The sequence below is a fragment of the Fulmarus glacialis genome, unplaced genomic scaffold (assembly GCF_000690835.1).
Source record: "Fulmarus glacialis isolate BGI_N327 unplaced genomic scaffold, ASM69083v1 scaffold40269, whole genome shotgun sequence".
Taxonomy (NCBI): Eukaryota; Metazoa; Chordata; class Aves; order Procellariiformes; family Procellariidae; genus Fulmarus; species Fulmarus glacialis.
In genome coordinates, this window is record NW_009235954.1 from 1437 (window position 1) to 25121 (window position 23685).

At 41.8% G+C, this 23685-nt stretch overlaps 1 protein-coding gene across 1 annotated transcript; it reads left to right on the forward strand.

Annotated features, from left to right (window-relative positions):
• Positions 1-346: 346 nt before the first annotated feature.
• On the forward strand, positions 347-23685 carry KLHL20 (kelch-like family member 20). The gene is made up of 11 exons (XM_009586207.1): positions 347-411; positions 7874-8447; positions 12772-12930; positions 14097-14191; positions 15392-15507; positions 15887-16070; positions 17266-17409; positions 17638-17771; positions 18382-18590; positions 20280-20386; positions 22468-23685. Exons 1-11 carry the CDS (start codon positions 389-391, stop codon positions 22550-22552), a joined length of 1830 nt encoding a protein of 609 aa, XP_009584502.1. The 5' UTR covers positions 347-388; the 3' UTR covers positions 22553-23685.

Genomic DNA, 23685 nt, shown 5'->3' on the forward strand with positions numbered 1-23685 from the left:
CTTGAGATATTTTTTTCCTTTGGTAGAACAATTGTAAGGATTCAGGGAGGCATACAGTTTACTGATTTTATGATATGTGTGTTCCATTTGCCTAAAGAATCATTATGCAGCTGTGGTGAAATTACTTCTAATGATGATTATATTTTCTTCTGCTTTATTCTCTGCAATCCAGACATCGTTAATCTAGGCTGTGAATTTTATAGCTGGATAAGAGCCTGAAGGCGTATTAGTACCTGGACGTGGCCAGTTCTGTTGTCCTAGAGCCAGACTGAAGAGAGGGAAGAAGATTCGCTTGCTTCAGAATATCCCCCCCCCCCTTTTTTTTTTTTTCTCTTCCCCTTTTGGATCAGGTCTTGAAGCATAGGGTGAAGGTTTCTCTTCACGGTGCATGGACGGAAAGCCAATGCGCAGGTAAGATACGAAAAACAATTGTCTTTCTTTTACCCACATATGGTAAATCATGTGAGTTGGTTTCATAAGTGCCTAGACCATAAAATGTTGTTTGTTTGGGTTTTTGGTTTTTTTTTTTTGTTTTTTTTAAAGGCCTGGTTAGGAGAATTAGAATATAAAGCATTCATCTTTAGTCTGTACTTAAATGTTTTTAGTTTTCAATGTTTACAAGACCAGATGTCTTTAAATGAATATGCTTTCAGGAAGACTACGGAAGACAAGTTATCATAATTCTCCATCCCCCCTCCCTACTTTTCCCATTAACTATCATATTTAAAATCCAGTATTTAATTACTTAGGTATTCAAATTGTGTGAAATAAACTGCCTAGGAATAAATTTAAACTTGATTTCTAAGGGGCATTATTTTTCCCTTAACTAAGAGTTCAGTCCCTTTGATAGAGTGAGGTCTTGGGTGAAAAGGAGGTTTCCTTTTCTAATGGTTCAGTTCTAATGAGCTGAAGATGCAGCTGAAGTTTAATTCAGGGGAGTTCTTGCTGTGGTTATGTCAGAAACATTATCTGTTATATAGAGAAAAAATTGTGACAGTAAATCAGCATAATGACACGTTGACAAACAGGATTGTCTGCTAGTTCTAGTTAGTTTTCACTATCTGATGGCAATCCCATGGTAAAACTTAACAGCAGATACGTTTCTGTATGTGGTACAGGCTGTGTGGAAGCAAAGTTTCCTGAAGTTCTACAGCTCTAAATGAAGTAAAGAGAACTCATGCAAATTGCTTTGTCTGTCTGCACTCTTCAGGATGTTGAAAGTAGGGAAACTTTTATTATGGATAATTCTCTTAACAGTCATGTAAGAGAAGGCAAGGAATTTTAAGCATAGATGAGTATGTAGAGCATTTCTAGCTACAGCATTTGCAGAAACCATTAGCCTGGGTTCTGTGTGGTGGACGGAGGTAAGAAATAAAGTCATTTAAACCCTGAAGAGTGACACTATATTGTTTAATTAAATGAACCCCCCAAGCGCAACAAAAAAAGGCTGTGCCGCTGCTTCAGTTAAGCTCATGAGTAAACCTTGGGACACGATACTGGCATCACTGGGGCTATGTATTGTTCAATATTTTTGCCAAGATAAGAAATGTGGTTTAGACAATGACGAGCTGTATGTTACTTTTACAGTGAGTTCCTTTTTCTCCAAGACAGATAAGTAGCAGACGAGCTCTCTTCCATCTTAGTCTTGCACAGTTGAGACTGTTTAAATCTTAACCAACATAAAACCACAGCTTTTCAGGTTCTTATGTTGCACTCCATTTATCAAAATGTTTTTGCAGAATGACATAAAATTGGTGACTAGTTTGGCTTGTGTTCTTGTTTTCTCTCTACTTTATTTTTTTGTGTTCCTAATAGAAAAATTGAGGTTTTAAATTTATTTTTATGTCTGCTGTCTGCTGCATGTCGCATTGAGGCAGAGAATTAAAGTGCTGAAGTTCGTATGTCTTTTGTGGGTTTGTGGCCTTGGAATTGCTATGATGGAAGTTCTGTCTGCCACTCAAACTGGGTAGTTTTAGCAGTGGGCAACAGCACTGGGCTGAGGAAGTAGAGGTTTTCTATTGTGGTGCTGATCCTGGCACTTCAGGCGTTTTCTTTTTTTTTTTTTTAATTTGGATAATGGATACAGACCAGACCTTTCAGTACCTTTTGTTTTCTCTCCCTCTCTGACAAGCCAGGGTAGAGCATGGATAACACGTTTGACATATTTACGTGGCTTTACTTTTGAACTAACCTTTCAGCTGATCTCTGTGCCTAGATGTCTTGTATTGCTGCAGTCTAGCCTGACAAGCGTGGCTCTATCGTGGCCTGTGGACTTCAGTTCTTGAATGTGCTTGCATGTGTTAAGAGCCTCTGTGTGGATTGTTAAAATTTCTGTTTGTTATTCTATTGTGTATCTTAGCAGAAAATGATAAAAGCTTCCTGATTGGATTTCAGGCTCACAGATCTTCCTATGAAGTCCAGCTAAGCAGATGGCAGAGCACTTCCTTTTATCCTTTTACTCAGGTCTCTGCAGCCATTTAATACCACATGCGAGAGTCCTGTTAGATGTTGCAAGAAGAGGGGAGTGAGACTTGGTCAGTACTGTATTAGTAAATATGGTGAGTTGGTATCAAATGTGTACAGCATTCAGAGGATGGGAAGTACAATTTGAACAGAAAAGGCATTGCAGCTGTTCCTGTCAAGATTATAGTAGAGAAAATACGTTGATGTTCAAACAGGATTTATCGTGCATTAGAAATGAAATGATAGTTGGGGCAGGCTATTCTTTCTTGCTGTTGGGCAGCAGCAAGAGAACATTGTTTTGCTGAAGGTAAAAGCAAGGCAGAGGAGACCTCTCCAGTGAAGGGCATAGTCCCACAGTACCTGAGCAAGGAGGGCAAAGCAGATCTGGTGCCCAGGGTCAGCCAAGAGTCTGTTCCTCATCAGGCAAGTCTGCAGTGATGAGGAAGGGCTGAGGTCAAGCCAGGAAGCCAACGCAGCAGGTCAGTATCAGTGGGGTACACGGTCAGGTACAGATGTGCCTTTACTATAGCTCAGGCCAGGCACGAGGGCTTGAGCGAAGTGGGGAGGCCCTCCTGGCTCTTTCTGACCCAGCTCTTTCCTGGCAGCCTGATCCCGGATTACAGCAGAGCTGTATCAGAGCTGGCTCGAGCACAGGCAGCCAGACCCCGCTGAGGGGGAGAGGCAGCAGATCCCAATGGTGCGCTTGGGGCTCTCACATGCACTGAGGAAGTTGACAAATTGCTTGGACATAGCTGTTGCCCAAGACAAACTGCAAAAGGCTTAGGAAGGTTTTGGAAGGCTCCGGTAATGACCTCATCTTTCTGCGTATGGACATCCTCATTCTTGGTGAAACTGAGTTTTCTGGGTTTGGTCAGTGAAAATGAAACTAAACAATGTAAATAGGGACATATGCACCAGATCCTTGCTGTTCCCCTTTTGAGTAATGTAAAATAATATTGCAGCCAGGTTTATCTGCTTGTTTTCATAACTCAACCTCATTGAGCACGTATACCTAAACCTTGCTGTCTAGGTAAGAAAAGGAGTCAGTGGTGTTTTTATTAATAATTAGACTTTTAGCTAACTAATTCGTAGAGTATTGATTGCCACAATTAAACATTTCCATTTACTTAGTCAGCAGTGTTGTGGTGGTCAGTTCTGTTGCTGAAGGTACCACTTTTGGCTGGGCCAAATCAAAGATCTTTGTTCTAGCAGTTCTGTAACGAGTATAGGAAATATTTTCTTTGTGTACGCATTAAATTCAAAGTGAGGCATTGATAGAAGTCACTACCGGTTTGGTTTGTTTTCTTCATTTGCTACTAAAGTCCATTGCTGCTGAAATCCCCTAGAGCAATGTATGATTTTGGATTTCAGTTGATGTTTTCAGCCCGAGACTTGTTCTGTTTCATAGGCCTTAGGACAGCCTATTGTTTTCTGCTGAACTGTGTTAAAGCTTGCTTGTAATCTCATGCTAAAACATACATTATCTTAAACAAAAAATGCAGGCTACTCTGACCTGAAAGTTAAGGAGCTCTATGACGGTATCAGAGAGTATTTTTCTTAGATATGTATTATTAGATTTTTTTTTGAACTTTGGAAGAAGCTGCTATAAGCTCTAAGGATGGATGTCTCATAGATGCCTGTGTTAATGCATAAAGTTTTGGGAACTGGCATAGCTGAATAAAATGGTGGCAGAGCAGCCTTTTTATTTAGCTGACTTAGTGTTGGAGTCTGCCTGTGTTCCCATTTGTGCTTTTCAGCAGCGTGCTACAAAAACTTATCCTTTGTCAGCCCTTTCTTAATCCCATTGTATTTGCTGATTTCCCCAGCCCTGCATTTTGATGGAAGCTAATCTTAGCATATCTGCGTAGCTGAGTGTGAATCTTTTATCCTTGTATACACATTTCCTCTCCGATCCTCAACCTTCTTAATCACCCCGAGTACTCAGGAGCAGCTCTTGGCTTTGCATGTGTGTGTGGGGGAGGCAGCTAGCCTGCCATGTGAGAAATCAAGTGCTGCCTTCTGTCTTTCACACCTCTAAGCTACTGACTCATCATTTCATTCTCTATGCATATATATGCATAATGCACACATAATGCAGTTAAATTATTATCCTCGTGGAGACACCTGCCATCAGACAGTGTCCTTTTAATTTACACTTCTGTGCCTGTGTATAGCAGCAACCCACAGTGCTTAACATCAAGCATCTGGTTTGATCCAGTATGGAAATTCCCAAGCCCATTGATCACTAGCTTCTGCATTACCCAGAGATAAGTTATGGATGAATCAGGAGTGCTAATTTGATTGTTACTCTTTTTTCCAGCCATTCAATTTTCTTTCATCATTAACCAGCAGTTTCTTTCCTGGAGAAAGGAGACTGGATACAATGCAGGCACTCAGATAAACGCTGATGGGAACAATAACCAGACTTCTTTTCAGTTAGTTAATTTAAAGGTGTGTTCAGCAGAGTCTAATTTGGGCAGAAAAATCCTGTTCTGTCCTGGCTAGGAAGGACTAGGACTACTGCCTAAATCTGGCCAACTAATCACGTGGCGTAAGCTGGTCCGCCCCATTACTCTGTGTCAGCAAAGAGTCTTGGGTGGTGGGATTGACAAGGTACACTATTGTGTACACCACTATTCCTTGTGGTGGCATAGCCTTAACCTAATCTTTTTGTAGTTAGAAACTGTGCCATTCCAGAAGGCTCTTTGAGATCTGCTTTAGGGTTGTTTTTAGTGGGAGTTGCCTTTGAGGAAAGCCTACAGGCATAACAAAGGGGTTCTGCTTTCCAAAAGGAGGTCCTGTCGTGGACATAGACCATCTCTTGTGATCTGTAGTTCTGTGAAATGGGTTTTTATTTGAAGAATGCTTGTTCTGTGCTTAGATGCTCTGACTGACAGCCTGGTCAAGACAAACTGTCCAAAATTATTACAGTAGCATGTGTCTTAATAGGGCTCTTATTTTTTCTTTTTTTCTCCCAGGGGTTGGTTTGACATAGCTTGAAACCCCTAATGCACAATAAAATCCATTTGGCTTGCTTAGCAAGAGCTAGATTCTACAGGGGCATTTTTGTCACCACCTTTCTTCATCACTTGGTAGAGGGATTAAATTACTTACCCTCTGGCCTTAGCTGCTAAGGACTATGGAAGTAAGCCAATTAGGTAAATTAATCTTTAGCCAAGGTTTCTGGGTATTTTTGTAGGGGTACCATTAAACTTAGTTTGCGTGTGCTGCTGTGGGGAGAGCTTAGCTGCATTGTTCGTGAGGAACTTGGCAGAGTGTTGAAAATGGTTGTCAAACCCCACAAGGTAAATTTGGGTTGTGAGGGACAAGAGTGGGTGGAGGAGAGCGGGAGGCAGTATAACAGCAGAAGGATTTGTCAGAGGTGTCAGAAAAGGAGAACGGTGATGGATATAAAAAAGATGGAGTAGGGATAAAAAACCGAAGGCATTTAAGGTGCAGAGGCTGAACAGGAGCAAGCAGCAAAACCCAGAGGGGAGACCCAGCTGGATCTGTGTAACTAAGATATGAGGAAGAGGTAATGGTCTGAAACATCTGAATATGATGATCAAGGAGAGGTGTGGGGGGAATGGGAAAACAGGCTAAGATAATTCGAACCGCTGCAAAGAGACTGGTTTCCCTGTGGTTAGAAAGTGCATTTCACATAATAATGAGAGGAAAAGATGTGAGGTTTTTTTTTTAATTCTTTCCTTCAAGCATGCTGCAAAATACATTGAGCAATGGCAAAGCGAAGTTAGATTTCTTTTTAACTCTTAGTGTGAACAAAGTGAGGTAGTGACAGCCCACAAATGCCAGTGTACCAGTGAAGCTGGTAATAGATGAGATGTATTGTGACTTTCAGTATAACTCCAACAGCCAGTGCACTCACTGAATAATTCATAACCATCTGATATTTTGCTCAGTATGCTTTAATTGCTCTAAGTGATGGTTTTCTTTTGAAGTGGGAAGAGGCAATAATTTCCTGTATTTTCTTTATTTTTGCAGTGATTGGTATGTCACTGGTGCTGATTATTCTTTTTAATAATTGTTCATATAATATGTGGCAGAAATTCAAATATGCTCCAAACATGCAAAATGGCGTCTCAGTTACGTGTGTGGTGTGTTTAGTGTGCACTGATCTGTTTATTTAGTCTGACTGCTGAAAATAGAGTTGGGTTCAATTCTTCTTATTTAACACTGATTTCAGTCATAACGTGACAGTGAAGCCTGGGGTGTAGGCAGACGTCTCTGGAAAGTGAGGTATGAGATGTGTCATCTTGGTCCATCCCTACAGAACAGCAGAAGGGCTCGGGGCAATACTGCATTCCCGTTCTCTCGAGTTAGTAGCATACATGGCGCAAAGCGTGATCTGTCAGCATTGTCGTTCTGCCGTGCAGAGGGGTGTTGCACTTAAGCCGTGACAAAGCTGACATCTGCTCAGGGATGTGAGGGATAAAGGAAAGGTACCTGAACTTTCATAAGGAAGGACATCAGATAGCTAGAATGATGCACGCGGAGCTGGGAAGATAGTATCTTTTTCCTACTTTGTGCCAGAAACTTGGTTTATATATTCTCAAGTTGTTCCTCATCGCTAAAGTTACAATCTTGACTTTATTTTCTTCCTTTTTTGGTAGGCTGATAGTCGTGCATACTTCGATTGTTTTGACTTTTTCCTGATTGGTCTGATAATCCCAATTGCCCTCTGCAGTTCTTAGTCTGCCGTTCTAGGGAAAGTGAAACATGTCAGGGAAGGTAGATTGAGTCAGAAGCCTCCATAATTCAAAAATAACTGAAGAGGTGATGATTAAATGGATATTCTGTGAACCTGAAAGATACTCGTGGTAGGCTGCAGGCCATTTTAAGTTACTGAAATCTGTGTGACAGTTTAGTGTGTTCAGATATCGCAGTGATGAGAGACCCTATCAAAAATGTAGGGAGAAGAACAGAGAAGTTTGGTTAAATCATGCAACTGGAATTCTTTGCAGTGGAAATCCATCTCCAGCTCTGTCAAAGAAAAGTCAAGTGACAATGGGCAAGTCAGCTAACCTTCTCTGCTTTGAGTCACTCTTTAGGAAATGGGGCTAATATTCCTCTACCATGTAAGGCTATTATGAGGTTCAGCTAATAAATATGTATGTGTAGCTGGATATTACAATGGTGTGTCATAGAAAGCATATAAAAATAGGTATAAATATAAGCCTGTTGCAAGTTGGGATTTGTTTACTTCTAGGTACGCTTTGGTTTGAGACGGATTCCTCTTTCATGTGATCACGTGTTTGTTTCCACGTTCCACCATGGAGCTATGGGCACTGCTGGTTTTGCGCTCGTAATCGGTGCGAGCCTAGAGCTTTGGCTGACAGCTGGTGATAGATTAGTTGATGATGGTCCTGTCTTATGGCTTCCTCCACTGCAGGTGTACCAGTACTCGACCAGGAGAGACCGGAATGGATGTGACTAGCCGTTGCACACTCGGAGATCCTAACAAACTGCCAGAAGGGGTGCCGCAGCCTGCTCGCATGCCCTACATCTCTGACAAGCACCCTCGACAAACTTTGGAAGTCATCAATCTTCTCCGGAAGCACCGGGAGTTGTGCGATGTGGTGCTAGTAGTTGGTGCGAAGAAGATCTATGCCCACAGGGTAATTTTGTCAGCCTGCAGCCCTTACTTCCGAGCCATGTTCACTGGGGAGCTGGCAGAGAGTCGGCAGACAGAAGTAGTGATCAGAGACATCGATGAAAGGGCCATGGAACTGCTGATTGACTTTGCGTACACCTCTCAGATCACTGTGGAAGAGGGAAATGTCCAGACCTTGTTGCCAGCTGCTTGCCTTCTCCAGCTGGCTGAGATCCAGGAGGCCTGCTGCGAGTTCCTTAAGAGACAGTTGGACCCTTCCAATTGCCTGGGCATCCGAGCTTTTGCTGACACTCACTCATGCCGTGAACTACTGAGGATTGCTGACAAGTTCACACAGCATAACTTCCAGGAGGTAAGAAGCTAGTATGCTGGAATCATGGTGTAAAACTTATGAACGTGTCCTGTGAGAGCCTGGGCAACTCTCATTTTGTGCTCTTTCCAAATCCTGCCTTTGCATCTGCTGTGTGCCCTAATAGTGGTGGGTGTGAGCCGTTAGTTGGGGAAGAAAGAGGGAAGAGGTACTTGCAGGACTGCGTTGCACTGGTGGTTTGTATATGATCCGCAGCATTTCTTCTCTTAGAGTTGTGTGGCGAGTGCTACGTGGAAGGCAAGGTTGCAGGCATAGTTGGAGTTTGGTATTATATCTGACATGGCTGCACAATGGTGTGACACTCCACTCCCCTTTCAGAAATGTTCTGGATTCTACAGGCTTGAAGGGGAGACGGGTGTTAAAGTAAGGAAAATACATCAACAGAACCAAGGAAAAAATTGGTGTTGAGTTTAGGGATTGGAAATGTGGGTGTATGGGGGAGCATACAGCTGCCTCAGTGGAGTCTTCAACTCCCTTGCTGTAGCAGAACTAGGGTTTAGCATCTGTTATTCACCAGAAGTTGTTTGAAAGTAATTCAAACGTGTGATTTTGTAGCTGACCTTTATAAACCCAAGTCTCTTTTCCTTTGTTAATTCTGCCTACATGATTTTTGGGGAAAAAAAATTGCCAGCAACTGGTTCAGGGAAGGATCAGCATTATAATTAAGGATTCTGTGAGCAATTGTCTGAGAAGAGCGGGTCTTTACTTAACTGTTACACCCAGATGCAGAAAGGAGCCCAACACTTTTTAAGTGGTGTCTTTCCTGAGCCCTGGTTGGAAGGGCAAGAATTTGCATGTGTTTTGGAAGCAGCTGCTCTCTAGGAGTGTGCTCAGCATGAAGGTCTGTTCCCCTGCTAGAGAGATTCGTCTCTTGCCTTTTCAAGAAACTGCACTCAGGTAGCAGGTAGCCTGCTGTGGAGAAAAGTCCTCTTTCCGCCTGCTTCACAGTAGATCCTTTCCAAAGGGAATAACTCCAGTATTGACTCCTGATGCTAATTTAGTTTCCCCAGAGAAGTGGCAGTATGTAAGTGCTGTGATTGATTGCAGCTTGCTGACTTTTTTTCCTTGCAGGAAATAGATTGGAATTGGATTAATTTCAGTCAGGTAGTACTTAGGAAAGTTATGAGCAGAAGCAAACACAATTGAGCTTGACTGTTGGACACATTGAAGACAATACTTTGTATTTAACTGGAGACACATGACGTCAGTTTACTTTAGAAGTTGCAGTTAAATACGTCTTCCTAACCACGAAGACTAGAAAATAGAATTTGCTGTTTAAGATGAGAGCTTGTTTTTTGTAGAACTTGGTGATTTCCCAAAAGCCCTACCTTTTAGCTGGCCATTTCATGTGCTCTGTGCTTGCTCTGCATTTCTTTTCTTCTGCATTTTTTTTTTGGGAGCAGGATGGTAACCAGATGGTCGTTTATTTTCAGTGCTTGGTCGTTTTAATGGTTAGAACTGTGCTTCTCTCGTTATTACATGAGTAGGGCATGCTTACAAGCCTCTAAATAACTTCTTAACAGCATAACAATTTTGTTTTTAAATGTTTTAGCATTAATACATGCAGCTGGCTGTTAAGAGCTGCCTGCTATGGGGTTCTTTTCTTCTGCAGCCCCTGGAAGACAGCTTCCTGTCTTCCTGATCCCTGTTAAAGCACACAAAGGCAAAAGTTTTGGACTCAAGAAAACACTCTCCTCCTCAAAGATGATGCAAATTATAATTGACTTAACTGAATCACGGCTTCTGGAAAACAATTGCTTGGATTAGAGCACTCTTTCTTTGGCCTGGGCAGGTTTTGGTGTCCCTTTCAGTGCCCTGGGAATTTTGCAGCTCTTCGTCCTTAGTGATCACTTGTTTTGCTTCCACTGTTTCTCTGCAGACAATCTTAATGGTGCTGGTTGTTGGGATTGTATTCTGTTCTACCATTATTTTCCATCTGGAGATTGGATTGGTAATCCCTAATGGAAGCCAGTGACTTGGCTACTTAATAATCCTCCACTGTGGAGGTTGAGAACTGATGAAAAATATGCCCTCCTCTGCAGAGGCTGTATTGTCATCGTTCCTCCGAGCTGGCAAAAAAAAAATGTGAGATGAGAATTTCCTGAATGGCAATGTAAAATATTAAGCACTAGGCATCAAGCCAACCCATGCAGTTACTTTGAATGCAGTCTGAATTGCTTCAAGTCCTCTGCTGTGCTAACCTCTAGTTCTATTAATTTTTATGTGTATTGCTGCATTACATCATTAACTTCTTGGTAAAATGTTTTTCCAAGTTTTCCATTCCCCTCAATTTAATTTCATGCCTAAAACCCCTAGTGAATCTTGTGCATGTAATGTGAAATGGTTCTATTAACAGCTCTGCTGTACAAGGACAGCCTTTGTATTTTTTTGTTTGGTCTCTGACATCTGTGTGAAGGGAAAAAATACACTTAAGGATGAACAACTTGTACTTTCTATCAACAGACAAAAATTGCACTCCATATTGTATAATCTGACATTTATTCTATCTGTTTGTAAATGCAGTAATGCACATGAATACTGTAGAGGAAATGAAGCCCATCCAGTTCTTGTTTAGTAAGCAAGTCAGTCAAATAGACCATTAATATTAGTCACATAATTATTAGTGTCCTGATAATTCAGCCAAAATAAGCCAAAGCGTTTTAAATAATTATTTGTTTTACTATGTAAACTAACAAGTTGCATAGTAGTAATAACTTGGTTTGCCATCGATGCAGCTGGGTTTTCTGAGGGTGGAAGGGAGAGTCTGGATGACCATCCTTAACTCATAAATTTCCAGAGCCTCTGTATTCAGAGTCTGAGGCTGTATTTACAAACTGTCGGGGTAAAGTTTAGATATAAGCTAGTCTATGTAGAAGGGAGGGAGACTACGGAAAAATACTGATAAAGATCTTTAATGACCAGCCCAGTTCTTACTCTAAGGCTGAAGAAGTGTGTGAGCTATGGCTCTTACTGCCCCTGAAAGTCCACAGGATCCTAGACCAAAGGCTGGTAACGGATCTCACTGTCTGTTGTGTTCCTTTTAACTATATTTGCTGTTGTCAGTACTTGGCAATTTTTGTATATTCATTCAGTGCTCTTAATTAATTTCTTCAGGTAATTAAAAGGACTGCACAGCTCACTGCTGTTGAGGTGATGGTGTCAAAGAATGTATTTTTCTTTCATTTATGCTGCAAATCATAAAATAAGTCCTGGAATTCTAATGTGGTCGCAAATGATGAGGACAAGACGATATTCAGTTATTTTCTGTCATTGAACCTCTTGGATTACAGACTGGGAGTGCTTGTAGGGAAGCCGAGCTGGCAGTTATCAATCAAACCATTTCTGCAGTTCTCTTTATTTTGATTCTTGCATCTTTCCCATCTACCTGGCTTCAGTGCAGAATCCGTGGCTGTGCGTGAGCTCTGTAACGTCTCAAGGCAGTCGCAGGCTGACTCGCATGTGCTCTGTGGTGTGTTGTGTGAGCAGTCCTCCAGTGGCAGCTAAAGCCTCCTGAGAAACTTGGTTGCTATCTTGGGTACTGAAGGAATGAACATGTTTGCAGATTGTCAGTGGCTTGAATTTCACGAGAGATCAGTCCTTAGGGCCTTAGGGAGGCTCTGATTCCCTCTTAAGTGCATCTGGACTTGTGCAAACTCTATGTATATATTTAGAGCAAATGAAAGAGGCGGAATCAAGTAAGTTCATCGCCCTCTCCTGAAATATTTTCTGTTCTGCCACAAATTGGCATTCAGGAAGACTTTCCATGTTCTCTACAATGCCTCTGGTAACTTGTTTCTGAGACTCTTACTTTTGTGCTCTGTTTTGGATTTCTTGTGAATAGAGCCTCTCTATTCCGATACCACTTTTCAGTCACGTGTTTATCACCTATGCAGCATTTTTAAATCTGCTTTATATATTAGACACAGCAAACAAGGTGACTGATTTTAAAGAAGGGCTTTGCTTTTCCTAGATTTTGAAACCTGATCAGTGTGTTCTGTGGTTTGACCCTTTAAAAGTGTCCTACAAAAAACCTTTGTGTAAAATTCCCTTTCACTTGCATCCCCATCTAAAGGTGTCTGTGTTGTGTTGCTAGGGACTGCATTCTGCTCTGTGCAGCAAACTTCATGTGTGTTGATGTCAAAACAGTGATGGGTATTTTGCACTTTACTGGATCAGTCCGTCAGACTCTAATTAAAGCGGACTGTATCCACTTTAGAGTTGCACTGAAGTGCTGAAGTGGTGAATGGCCATAGTGCTTTGGCCACTGTCCTTACTTTTTTTTTTTTTTCCCTTTCCATTTACCCAGGTGATGGAGAGTGAGGAGTTCATGCTGCTTCCTGCCAATCAGCTCATAGACATTATATCAAGTGATGAGTTAAATGTTCGCAGCGAAGAGCAGGTGTTCAATGCGGTGATGGCCTGGGTGAAATACAGCATTCAGGAAAGACGACCCCAGCTACCACAGGTAATCTCGAGCGCAGTAACATTCGAGACCGCTTTATCCAGGGGAAGAGTAATGAGGGCTGATATGGTGGTGCCACAGCAGTGTCACAGTTCTGAATGCATGCAAAGCCACAGTAATTCTCTCTGACTTCCACCTGTGCTAGGTGGCTTGCACTTTCCCTTCATCTAGGCTGGAAGGTGCGGTGGCTAGAGCCTTTAATAGGGGCTTTGTTGAATTTTTTCCAGGTAGGACTTGCCAAACTAGATCATTCCAGTAGTCTGTCCAGACAAACCTGCCTGCATTGCTTGAGTGTTGTATAAAAAACGTAGTGGATAAGAAAAAGCTTGTCTTCGTTTGTAGTGTATCTTTAAGCTCTGCTGTTTGATTTATGCCTCAGCCCTCATGATCTTATACTGGAGCTTGTCAGAATGGTTTTGTTGAAATTCGATGCTTCATCTAAGCCAAGCCATTTCACAGAAGCACCCATTCTGACAAAGCTGTCAGCCGGAAAGCCTCTGAAGTCTCAGGCTTTCTGATCAAAAGAGGTGAGAGTTTGCCTGCCTCAGTGTTTCTGCTTTGGAAATAGACATTAAATGCAACTTTATTTCGTGGAAAGCTTTTGAAAATTGTTTTAAATAAACAAACCAAACCAGAAAAACCTGCTGTTCTGAAGGTAGCTCTTAATGCTCTTACAACTGTTTGCCTTTTTAGGCCCCTCTGTCTATACCTGCATGCACCTCTAAATTCTAGGCCATTATGAAAGGCAATGTTATTTGTTATTGTTCATATACTGCACAATACCAGTCACATTTAAGAGAGCTAAATGGTTGATGAAACTTCTAACTAAACTAGTATTTCTAGCAGACGTATTCACATCTGTAATTTTATAAAGGTTTTCAGTTGTGACCTTGTTTTCATCTGTTAATAGATCCAGTGGATTGTCTCCTTTCAAATACTGATTTTCTGCTGGGTATCTAAATTGATATGTTGAAAAGGCAAACGTGCTGCAAGATGAGCTGCATTTAACTGAAAAGCCAGGATTTGGCTGTGTAAATGACTGTGCATGTTTGCCAGAGGAATTACCAACTCTTTATCAAAACTTATTGGCTACTATGGTTTTCCATTTGGCTTCTTGCATCTCTGTGGGTATATGTGGTTTACCATGTATATTCTGGTTTGTGTTTCAGGTCCTGCAGCATGTCCGTCTGCCGCTGCTGAGTCCCAAGTTTCTTGTGGGTACAGTGGGCTCTGATCCACTTATTAAGAGCGATGAGCAATGCCGGTAAATCTCCTCACTGATTTACAGAATTGGATTTCGTTGTATTTGGGTGCCTTATTTGCATCTGTTCTCTAAAACTGTGCTGATTTTTCAGTGGTAAATGGGTGATAGTTCACAATTTCCTTTTTTGCAACTGGGAGGACAAATGATGCAAGAAAGCATGTTTTCTATTTAGATAATAGTCAACAGTGTGCCCTGGAAGTGTTTTTGTTCTTTCAAGTTTTCAGTGAAATAGCAACCTTTGAGTGCACAGTCTGACTGTTGGTAAAATACCCTTCAGTGTATAATTTTCCATTTCATCTTTTTTGTTTCTTTAGTCATGGCCTTTCATTACAGCTTACCACTTGCATGGCATTCATTATCTCATTATGACTTAAAGTAGTTTCTCTATGTAATAAATGTGTACTTTGATAACTGAATTGGACTCTGGGATTAGTGTCTGCTATTTCCCACAATGCTAGGGCGGGGAAACTTGTTTCCTTCTCTCATGGTATGAGTCTCACCTTTCTAGTTCTACGGAGTTCTGTATCATCTATAAAGCAAGCAATTTTTGTGCTTAATGCAAAAAAGTTCAGGGGATAGGCTAAACTGTTCTCTTCCTGAATAAGCGTTCATAGTGGGGGAATTCCACATTTGTAGAGGGAAGGAGGACTTTTTTTCTTTTTTGGTTTGTTCAAGGGTTTGGAATATTAGGATTAGTCCAGGTGAAAAGTCATGAATGGATGGACAGTGTGAGCTGGCCAGAGCTGATGGAGAAAATATTCATCAGAAGGGTACTATCTCCATCTATTGGTCATGTGTGTATGATGTATTTGTGTGCTTTTTCAACTCCTGATTTATTCTTAGACAAAACAACTGATTGTTAAGTTTTAGTTTGAGGCAGTCTGGGTTTTTCTTTTTTGCATAGTAAGCTTGACAAATCTCTTGTCACAGTTTTTTATCAGTCTTTATAGCAAGCAATATCTATTATTAACTCTGGCCAAATATTGATACTGGTCTACTGCTGTCACTGTGTAAATGACTTGTAAACAAGTGATGAGTATTTAGGTGACAGCGTACGTTTTAACTAGAGCTGTTCACGCATTTACGTGATGAAGTGCATGACAAGTGCTGGCTGCTCTTGCCATCAGTATTGATTCATACCTTCTCCTGAGACTGGTATCAGGTGAACTTGGGGGATTAATATTTTCCTGTCTTGCACAGGGATCTAGTGGATGAAGCTAAAAACTATCTGCTGTTGCCGCAAGAGCGGCCACTGATGCAAGGACCAAGAACTAGACCACGCAAACCCATACGCTGTGGAGAAGTGCTCTTTGCAGGTATGTATGGCTCCTGCTGGCTTAGGTCAGGAGATTCAAGTCTGGATTTTCTGGTGATAGTGCTTCCATAAGGCAAGTCTTCACAACATATTTCTGAAGTGACCTTTGCATTAATGTTTGGAGATTTGAGTTAACTTACACTTTTTTACTTGTGTGATTTCTTTGGTGCTATGAATGCCACAGTACTTCCAAACTTACGCTAATCTCTTGAAAAGCACATTCTGTCTTCTAACTATAATCCTCAGAATGAGTAACTTGGAGGTGGGTCTACTGGGCTAAGGCTGACAAAGTCCGGAGGGATTATTTGTACCAGGCACACATACAGTATGTGAGCTCAGTGCGTTATTATGATGCTATTTCTTGTGTTTGGTTCCTACAGTGGGGGGCTGGTGTAGTGGGGATGCAATTTCCAGTGTTGAGCGCTATGACCCTCAAACCAATGAGTGGCGGATGGTGGCTTCCATGAGCAAAAGACGCTGTGGCGTTGGAGTCAGTGTTCTGGATGATCTCCTCTATGCTGTGGGAGGCCATGATGGTTCCTCTTATCTTAACAGTGTAGAAAGGTAGGTCTCCATAAGGCCAATGTGCAAAATGTTAACTCTGAATGTTTAAACCTGGGTGCAGCCTCTTAAAAATGAGTTCATTTTGCCAGCTGTGTTCTTGTTCTGCTGAAAACCTGAAATTTATATTACATGTTATCTACATTTCCTCCTCCCTTGCATACCCCTCCAGTATTGTGTTGGTTTACTGCTGAAATAGGCTTTCATGCATGACAGCTTGTGTCATGTTATCCCCAGCTTAATGAGATAAGACATAGCCTTTGGTATAAAGAAGGCATATGTAAGAGATGGGTCTGGGTGTAATTGATGGGAGGAGTGATGATCCTGGTTAAGCTTCTTTGCAATTGCTGGTTTGTTTTTAGCATTGTTGTGGAAGGTGAGGTTACAGTAGCATTTCTTAGATGTTGAGGGGAAGATCTTGGAATTTTATTGTGGAGTGGCAACTAGAGAATTAAGGAACCTTGGCACTTATACAGAAGAAGGAAAATAAGGCAGTTTTAGACCTGTGAAAGACATAAATCAAACAAGCTTTGCCAGGCTTCCTGTTTCTGGGAGCTGCATATGGCAATCCCCATGCCTAAAAGCCATGTGACTCAAGCACTCCTAGTACTCTAAATCTGGGCCCTGTAACAAATCCAATGAGCTATACAAATATCTCCTTTCTCCTCGAGCCTCCCCTTCTTCCCATGTATATCCTCGCGTACTCCCAGCTTCCCACGTCATGACTCTAGCCTTACATCTCCCATGTCCTGGACTCTGCTGCTATGCACCATATCTCCTTGTCTCTGGATTTCCAAGTCCATCAGGTTCCTTCATCTTTTATCTTGAAGTGCAGGTTCCAGTGCTGGCTGAGTTCTTGTGTGAACTGCAGAGAACATACAGCAGAGTAACTCTGGCTGCTGCTTTTTGCATAGATGCAAGTTACCACATGTCAGCCAGTCCCTGGTAACGTGCTGTCTTATGAACCTGAACCTTTGATCTTCAGTGTGAATCATCTCAAGCTGTAGTTTGAACATCCCTGGAATAACATGTATTTGGATGCATTATATCACTTCAGGGGTTTTATCCAACTTAAAAATAGCTGTGTTGCAGTTTAAGCTCAAGATAGGCAAGTTTCACTGCCGTAGTAGTTCCCAAGCATGGGGGAGTCTGAAGCATACCTAGTCAAGCAATTGTGCTGTTCGGTGTGTTTTTCTAGGTATGATCCAAAGACCAATCAGTGGAGCAGTGATGTGGCCCCCACCAGCACCTGCAGGACCAGTGTTGGAGTAGCAGTTCTTGGAGGCTACCTCTACGCTGTGGGTGGCCAGGATGGTGTCTCTTGTCTCAACATTGTGGAAAGGTACTTTTTAATTAAAAAAAAAAAACAAAAAAAGGGGGGGGTGGAGGGGTGGGCACAGGGCGAAGAGGGTCTCTTAGAAAGTGCAGTTGATGCAGATGAGCTGGAGAGGAGGTAAGTACTGTACAAATCTTACGAGGATTTTTGTTTGGAGAGAATAAGGTCAGTGTTCCTGCCCCTTTGTGAAGATGTTGACACTTCACTAAGCTTTGGTGTTTATTCTTTTGCCAGGTATGATCCCAAAGAAAACAAATGGACTCGAGTGGCTTCCATGAGCACCAGGCGCCTGGGAGTTGCAGTGGCTGTGCTAGGGGGCTTCCTCTATGCTGTGGGAGGCTCTGATGGCACTTCTCCTCTCAATACTGGTATGACTTTTGCTGTCCCTTATTGCAGTCAGCGCTTGTCACTGTCCTGTTTGTCCTTAGTGTCCCCAGATGACTGTTGAATAAATTAGTCATCAGTTTGCTGTGTTTTTTCTCCTTTAAATGTGATTTTTACCATACGGTAATTCACTCTGTAGACTTGTGAGCCCCTATTACCTGGTTGTGTGTGGTTTTTTTTCTTTCTCAATGCTGCATTTGGCAGTGTGTCCTGAATAAAATACTTTGATCGTTTGCATAACAGTTGCAAGTGCATCTTTTTTCCTGCAGTAGCCCTTTTCTACTGTAGGAAGGAAGGTGCCAAAGGTAAAACTACTGCAAGACAGTAATGCAGGTCAGTTTGTAGCATTGCCAGCTCCCTCTTGAGTGAAGATGCTGAATGTGATTGACTGTGTAGGACTGGAGAGAGAATAGCAAGCCTTCTATAGAAGAAAAGCATTAGAGTGAGAGATAACAAAGTGGTTCATCCTATTTTTGGCATGTAGAAATTGCTATGTCTTTACAGACTGAGCAATACTTTGGATGCAGGTTCAAAAGAGCTAACCCCCACTGCCTGCCAACCTTGTTGTCCAAAGATGTGTCATTTCCTCTGCAGTGGAACGCTACAATCCCCAGGAGAACCGCTGGCACACAATTGCACCCATGGGGACGAGGAGGAAGCACCTGGGCTGTGCTGTATACCAAGACATGATATATGCTGTGGGAGGCAGAGACGATACGACAGAGCTCAGTAGTGCTGAGAGATACAACCCTCGAACCAACCAGTGGTCTCCTGTTGTGGCCATGACATCCCGCCGAAGTGGAGTGAGTTTGGCTTGAATTGCTTGCTTATACTATACATAATCACGTGGTGAGAGCACAGGGTAGTGTCATCTTGGGAGGTTTCTCTCGTGCTTCCTCTGTACCTTCACCTCTCTTCTTCTGTGAGGGGAAAGGTTTGCAAAAAGTCAAAGCTCTTTAGTAAGACTAGGGAATGAAGTGGTAGTCATGTCATGCCATAGACAGCTGTTTAATATGCCTGAGGATGGGGAAATGGGGTTATTTGAGGGTCTTTTTTAATAGTTTTGGTCCCTTATACGGAGTCAACTACTTAGGCCTGAAACAGAGGAGTTATTTAGTTTTTTACTTGGCAAAGTAACCATACTTGGCATGAGATGCTGTTAGAGAACAGTATCAAAATTAATACTTGGGTCTCATCCTGCAATGCACTTTGGATGAATTAGGAGGTGAATGTACCTACTTGCCCAGAGGAAGGAGCTGGGAATCTGGGCAAGCATGTGTTTAGACACAAACTTCCAGCAAAGTCTTTTTCATTGCCTTGAGATGTGTGGGAACAGGGTTTCTGGGCTTTCACTTAGAATGTTGCCTGTCTTCACCGAATCCTGTGAATATGGGGAGTGACAGCATGTTCTCATCAACTGCTAATCTTTCTGCTTTCTGTAGCATGTGAAAAAAAGATTAACATAGTGTTTTAAGCAGTCATCGTGTTTAGGCAGATGCAAATGTTATGAATATTTATTATTGGATACTGGATTATGTAGTAAAGAGTGGATTAATTCTGTCTGTATGTTAGTATTTCAGTGTCTGGTGAGGCAAGTATGAATCATAATTTGAGCAACTACTGGTTTTGGAGGCAGAGAATATGTATTTATTTCCATCCTCAAAGCATATAGTACACTGTCCCAACACTCTCCTTTTTAGTTACTGATCAGGCATTGACTTTTCATGAGTTGCTTCTATATTTGCTTTCTGTAGAAACTGCTAAACAGATGCATCTGCATCTGCAGCCTTCCTGAGTTTTCTAACTTCCTCAAAGCCAAAACAAGGGCCACTTTACATTGTGTTCTTGTCGTCTTTTTTGTGTTATGCCACGAGTTGTTTTCACTGGAAGTGATCTTCCTAAACCACAGAACTGTTTGAGATTTCAGTGATTTTGTGCTTCAGCAGAAAGACAAAATAGAAAGGCTGGAGGCCAAGGTGCTTACAGATGGTCCAAGCCCCAGCCCAAGAGGAGTGGGCCAGGGGCTTACATATGGTTCTCCTAGTTTAAGCGAGCGTTCTAGGCTGTGGGCTGGTAGATACTCTGGTGCGTGCATCTCACGCTTGGTGAAGAATTTCAGTCCAGGACATAAAAAGTTTTGGCTGATAAAGGTTTAGGTTCTCATGTATCTATTATCATGCAAGCAGTTCTAGTTCTTGTAGCTGGTAATAAGGGGAATCTTCTGCTTTTTCTTTAAGAGAGTCTCTATTTTGAGATATATATTTAACTTTCCATGTCTTGTTATTTTTTAGGCCATTTTATTTGTCCTTCACCACTCCCCCTGCCCCTCCCCCCAAAAAAAACCAATCCAAACCTCTACTGCAGACTGTGTTTCACCAAACATGGTTATTAAATCCTTTTATTAGTATTTTCATTTTAACCTTTCTTTTCAGGACCTGTCTTTTCGGGACATCCCAGCTAAATAGCTACTACCTGTGATGGTTGTTTTGCAGGTTGGCCTCGCAGTGGTGAATGGACAGCTGATGGCAGTGGGGGGTTTTGATGGCACAACGTACTTGAAGACCATTGAGGTGTTTGATCCAGATGCTAACACATGGAGGTAACTGTTAAGTTTGTGAAACAATCAAATAGCGATCTCCAGCTATAGCTGCTGCCACCCAGCTGGAGCTGACCCAGCCAAATTAGAAATGTGATGTACACCATAGCGAAGAACTGGGGTGTGGTAGCCAGCATAATGTTCACATTGTGGCTTGCATGAATGTGTAAGAAAGGGAATCACATTTTGAAAAATATCCCAATATGCCATTTACCTATGGCATTCCATGTCTATGACTATGGGAGTAGTAGGCAGTTGAGAAACACTTTCTTGCAGATTTCTGCTTGAATTCCAGCCATTGGCTCCGTTTTAAGTAAAATGGGGAGTGAGTTTTCCATAGTTTTTTCCCGTCTGAATATCCCAACAGATTTAACCAACACTTAATAAATAAAGTCTCATTGCATCTTTTGCAGGTAGGAAAATGGTGTATAGGTAGGTTATCGAGACCCGGAGAAAATAAACGATTTAGCAGGCTTGTTGGGTAGCAAGCAAAATGTCATACCAAAACCTAGTTTGATTTTTAAGTGCTGCCTTTGAACCTAACAAAAATGGACCACATTGAGAGAGATATACCTCGTCTGTTTATTTTGGGCTGAGACTCTTCTGCTTCCCAATAAAATGAAGCTTGCCCTTAGCAGAAGGAGCTCATAGTCATGATGTAGAATTCGGCCTACTCATTTTTTGCTTGCAAGCTGAGGCTCTGATTTCCAGATCCTTTTGGAGGAGCTGAAACAGAACACTTTGAGCATATGATGTTCTTCCCCTTTAAATCTGCAAGACAGCAATTAGAAGAATTTCATCTGATTTACAAGCTGAGAAAAATAATATGAAATTGCCAATCAAAAAATGCGTACTGAGCAGAAAGGCTGTTTTTCCCATTTCTTGTCTAGTCATAACTACACTTGAAAGCAATTGCCTGTGTATTTATTCCCAAATCTAATTAGTATTAAATTTCAAGCTCCTATCTGTATTCTTGCTGCCTTAGTAATCTGGCAGGGGTGGGGAATAGAAATAAATTAATGTCCTTATTTTTTCTAGCCTAGTAATACTAGTAGATTAACCCTTTCCCTATGAGATAAGCTGTCATAAGAAGCAGTGGAGGAACTTCCCCTTGTTTGTTGAGTTATGGACAATGCCTTCTGAACTGCTGAGAAAACCAGTTGTGTAGAGTAATACCTACTTTGTATTCCTTAGCTGAATGGTTTCAGCTACTTCCAGTGACAGTAACAGTAACAAGATGTCTAGAGTTAGGAGTTACTGCCTGGGCTAGCATTCACAGAAGTTTAGGAGGTTGTTCAAGGTATTAGCATGTGGGTTTTTTTCTCCCACTGCATTCAATATCGCAGATCAACATCTGTGGTCTTCTCTTTCTTTTGTTTGCTGAACTTTTTGCTCTGTGAAGGATATTTTTATTTGTGTAGCCTGACCGAGAAATGCTTCCGATGCAATTTGGGTTTAACAAATTGCATTGGTAGGAGTTGTTTGAAGAACTTGCTTCTCCTGTTTCTGCCAGCAGACTTCAGTGGCACAGAGGGGAATATGCAGCTGAAGTGAGTAGGATGCTGGAGTCTATAGGGATCAGATTTCCATATGAAATGCAGGCACCATTTCAGTAACATATTTTGGAGAAACAGATGGTGCTTGGGATGTGTTATATCTTGGTTGGATCAGCTGAATTTAGGGTATTAGAAATATAAAAGAAATTAGTTGAATTGTGAGTAGCAAACCTATCCTTGCTCTTGTGTTACCCAAAACGTAGCCCAAGGTTAGCTATAGCCTGCAAAGTTCTTTTCTATCTTGCACATTACCAGACAGGGAGAAAGCAAGTGGTTACCGGAGTAACAGAAAACTGCGGTGTCAAAACGAGAAGCAGTTTTTGTTTTGAGAGAGAAAGGCATGAGCGGATACAGCTGTTTACCTTGGAGGTATATAAAATGACTGCTACCCAACTTACTTGTCATGGTTCGCTTTAACCAGAGGTTAACAATGGTGTAATTGTGCTTACAAGGACTGGTTCAGTTTTTCCCATGGTAGCTCCATGAAGGAGCTGAACCGGTGCGACCACTGAAACCTTGTCTTTGCAGGTTGTATGGTGGGATGAACTATCGGCGGCTGGGAGGAGGAGTAGGTGTTATCAAAATGACGCACTGTGAATCCCATATATGGTAAGCATCAAGAGGGAGGGAGACCCCTTGGTTCTCATTCCTAGAAAAACTGAAGAGACTTGTTGACACTGGACCTCTTTGCAGCTCTAGTATGAACGGTCTAGATCCAATGTAACTCTTTGCTGGTGACTCTTTCCATGGAATTATAAAAATTACTTCTATGAGAGTGTGCCCAATGGGAGACCACGTTGTCAGACTCCAGGGAACCACTGGACAAAAGTAGAAGTGTTGCTTATGTCCGTATTTTTTCTAAATAGTCTACATTTTTGAATAAACCAAACTGTAAAAGTTATTGTAGCGTAAACAATGCTGATGTAGAGACCACGTGCTATACTGGGAGTCTGGCAAGGAGGAGGGTTTCCTGCTTTGCCTCCAGCTTTGAGCAGTGGATGTGGCAGCTGTGTGGTGGGCGAAAGAGGAAAGTGATACAGAAAACATTGCTTTTGCCTTATTTACAGAGAGCTTCAAAAAAAGTACTTGACCTGCAAGGTGCCACCTTTGCACAGAAGCTTTTCTGTGCACAGAGTATATTTATTTTTTCATTTAATTTGTATCATGTATTTTCTTTGTATCGCTCACAGCGATAATTCCAGCTTTTTATATACATATATATGTGTGCATATATATATGTATTTTATATATATATATGTATATGTGCGGTTTGAGTTTTGACAAGCTGGTGGTTAGGGCAGGGCTATGTCCTGCCAGCTATTGTGGTTCCAACCCTTGTGGTATGTTTTAGGGTCTCTTAGAGTACAGGAGAGCTATGAGGATGGGTGCCCTGAGTATCTTTTCAGTCTTGCTGGAGGCAAGTAGAACTGGAACTCTCCATCTCTCGACTGAATCAGTGAAGTGCCCAAAAAGGGTGAGAGTGAAAAGGATTTCAGATGATGCCTTTTTACTGTACAGTGTATGGTACAAAAGTTCAGCTTTTGTCTCTCCCCTCCCCTGTATGTGAACCTAGAAACAACTAGTTGTTGCTTACTTACAAAAACCTTTTTCTCACATTGCCTGCTAGATACCAGTTCTTGTCTGAAGCTGTGATGCAGGTATCATCTGTTAATTCTGACTAGCCTAGATCAACACTCGCTTCTCAGGTTCTGGCTAGAATGGCAGACCTGCAGTCAGCTCCTGCTG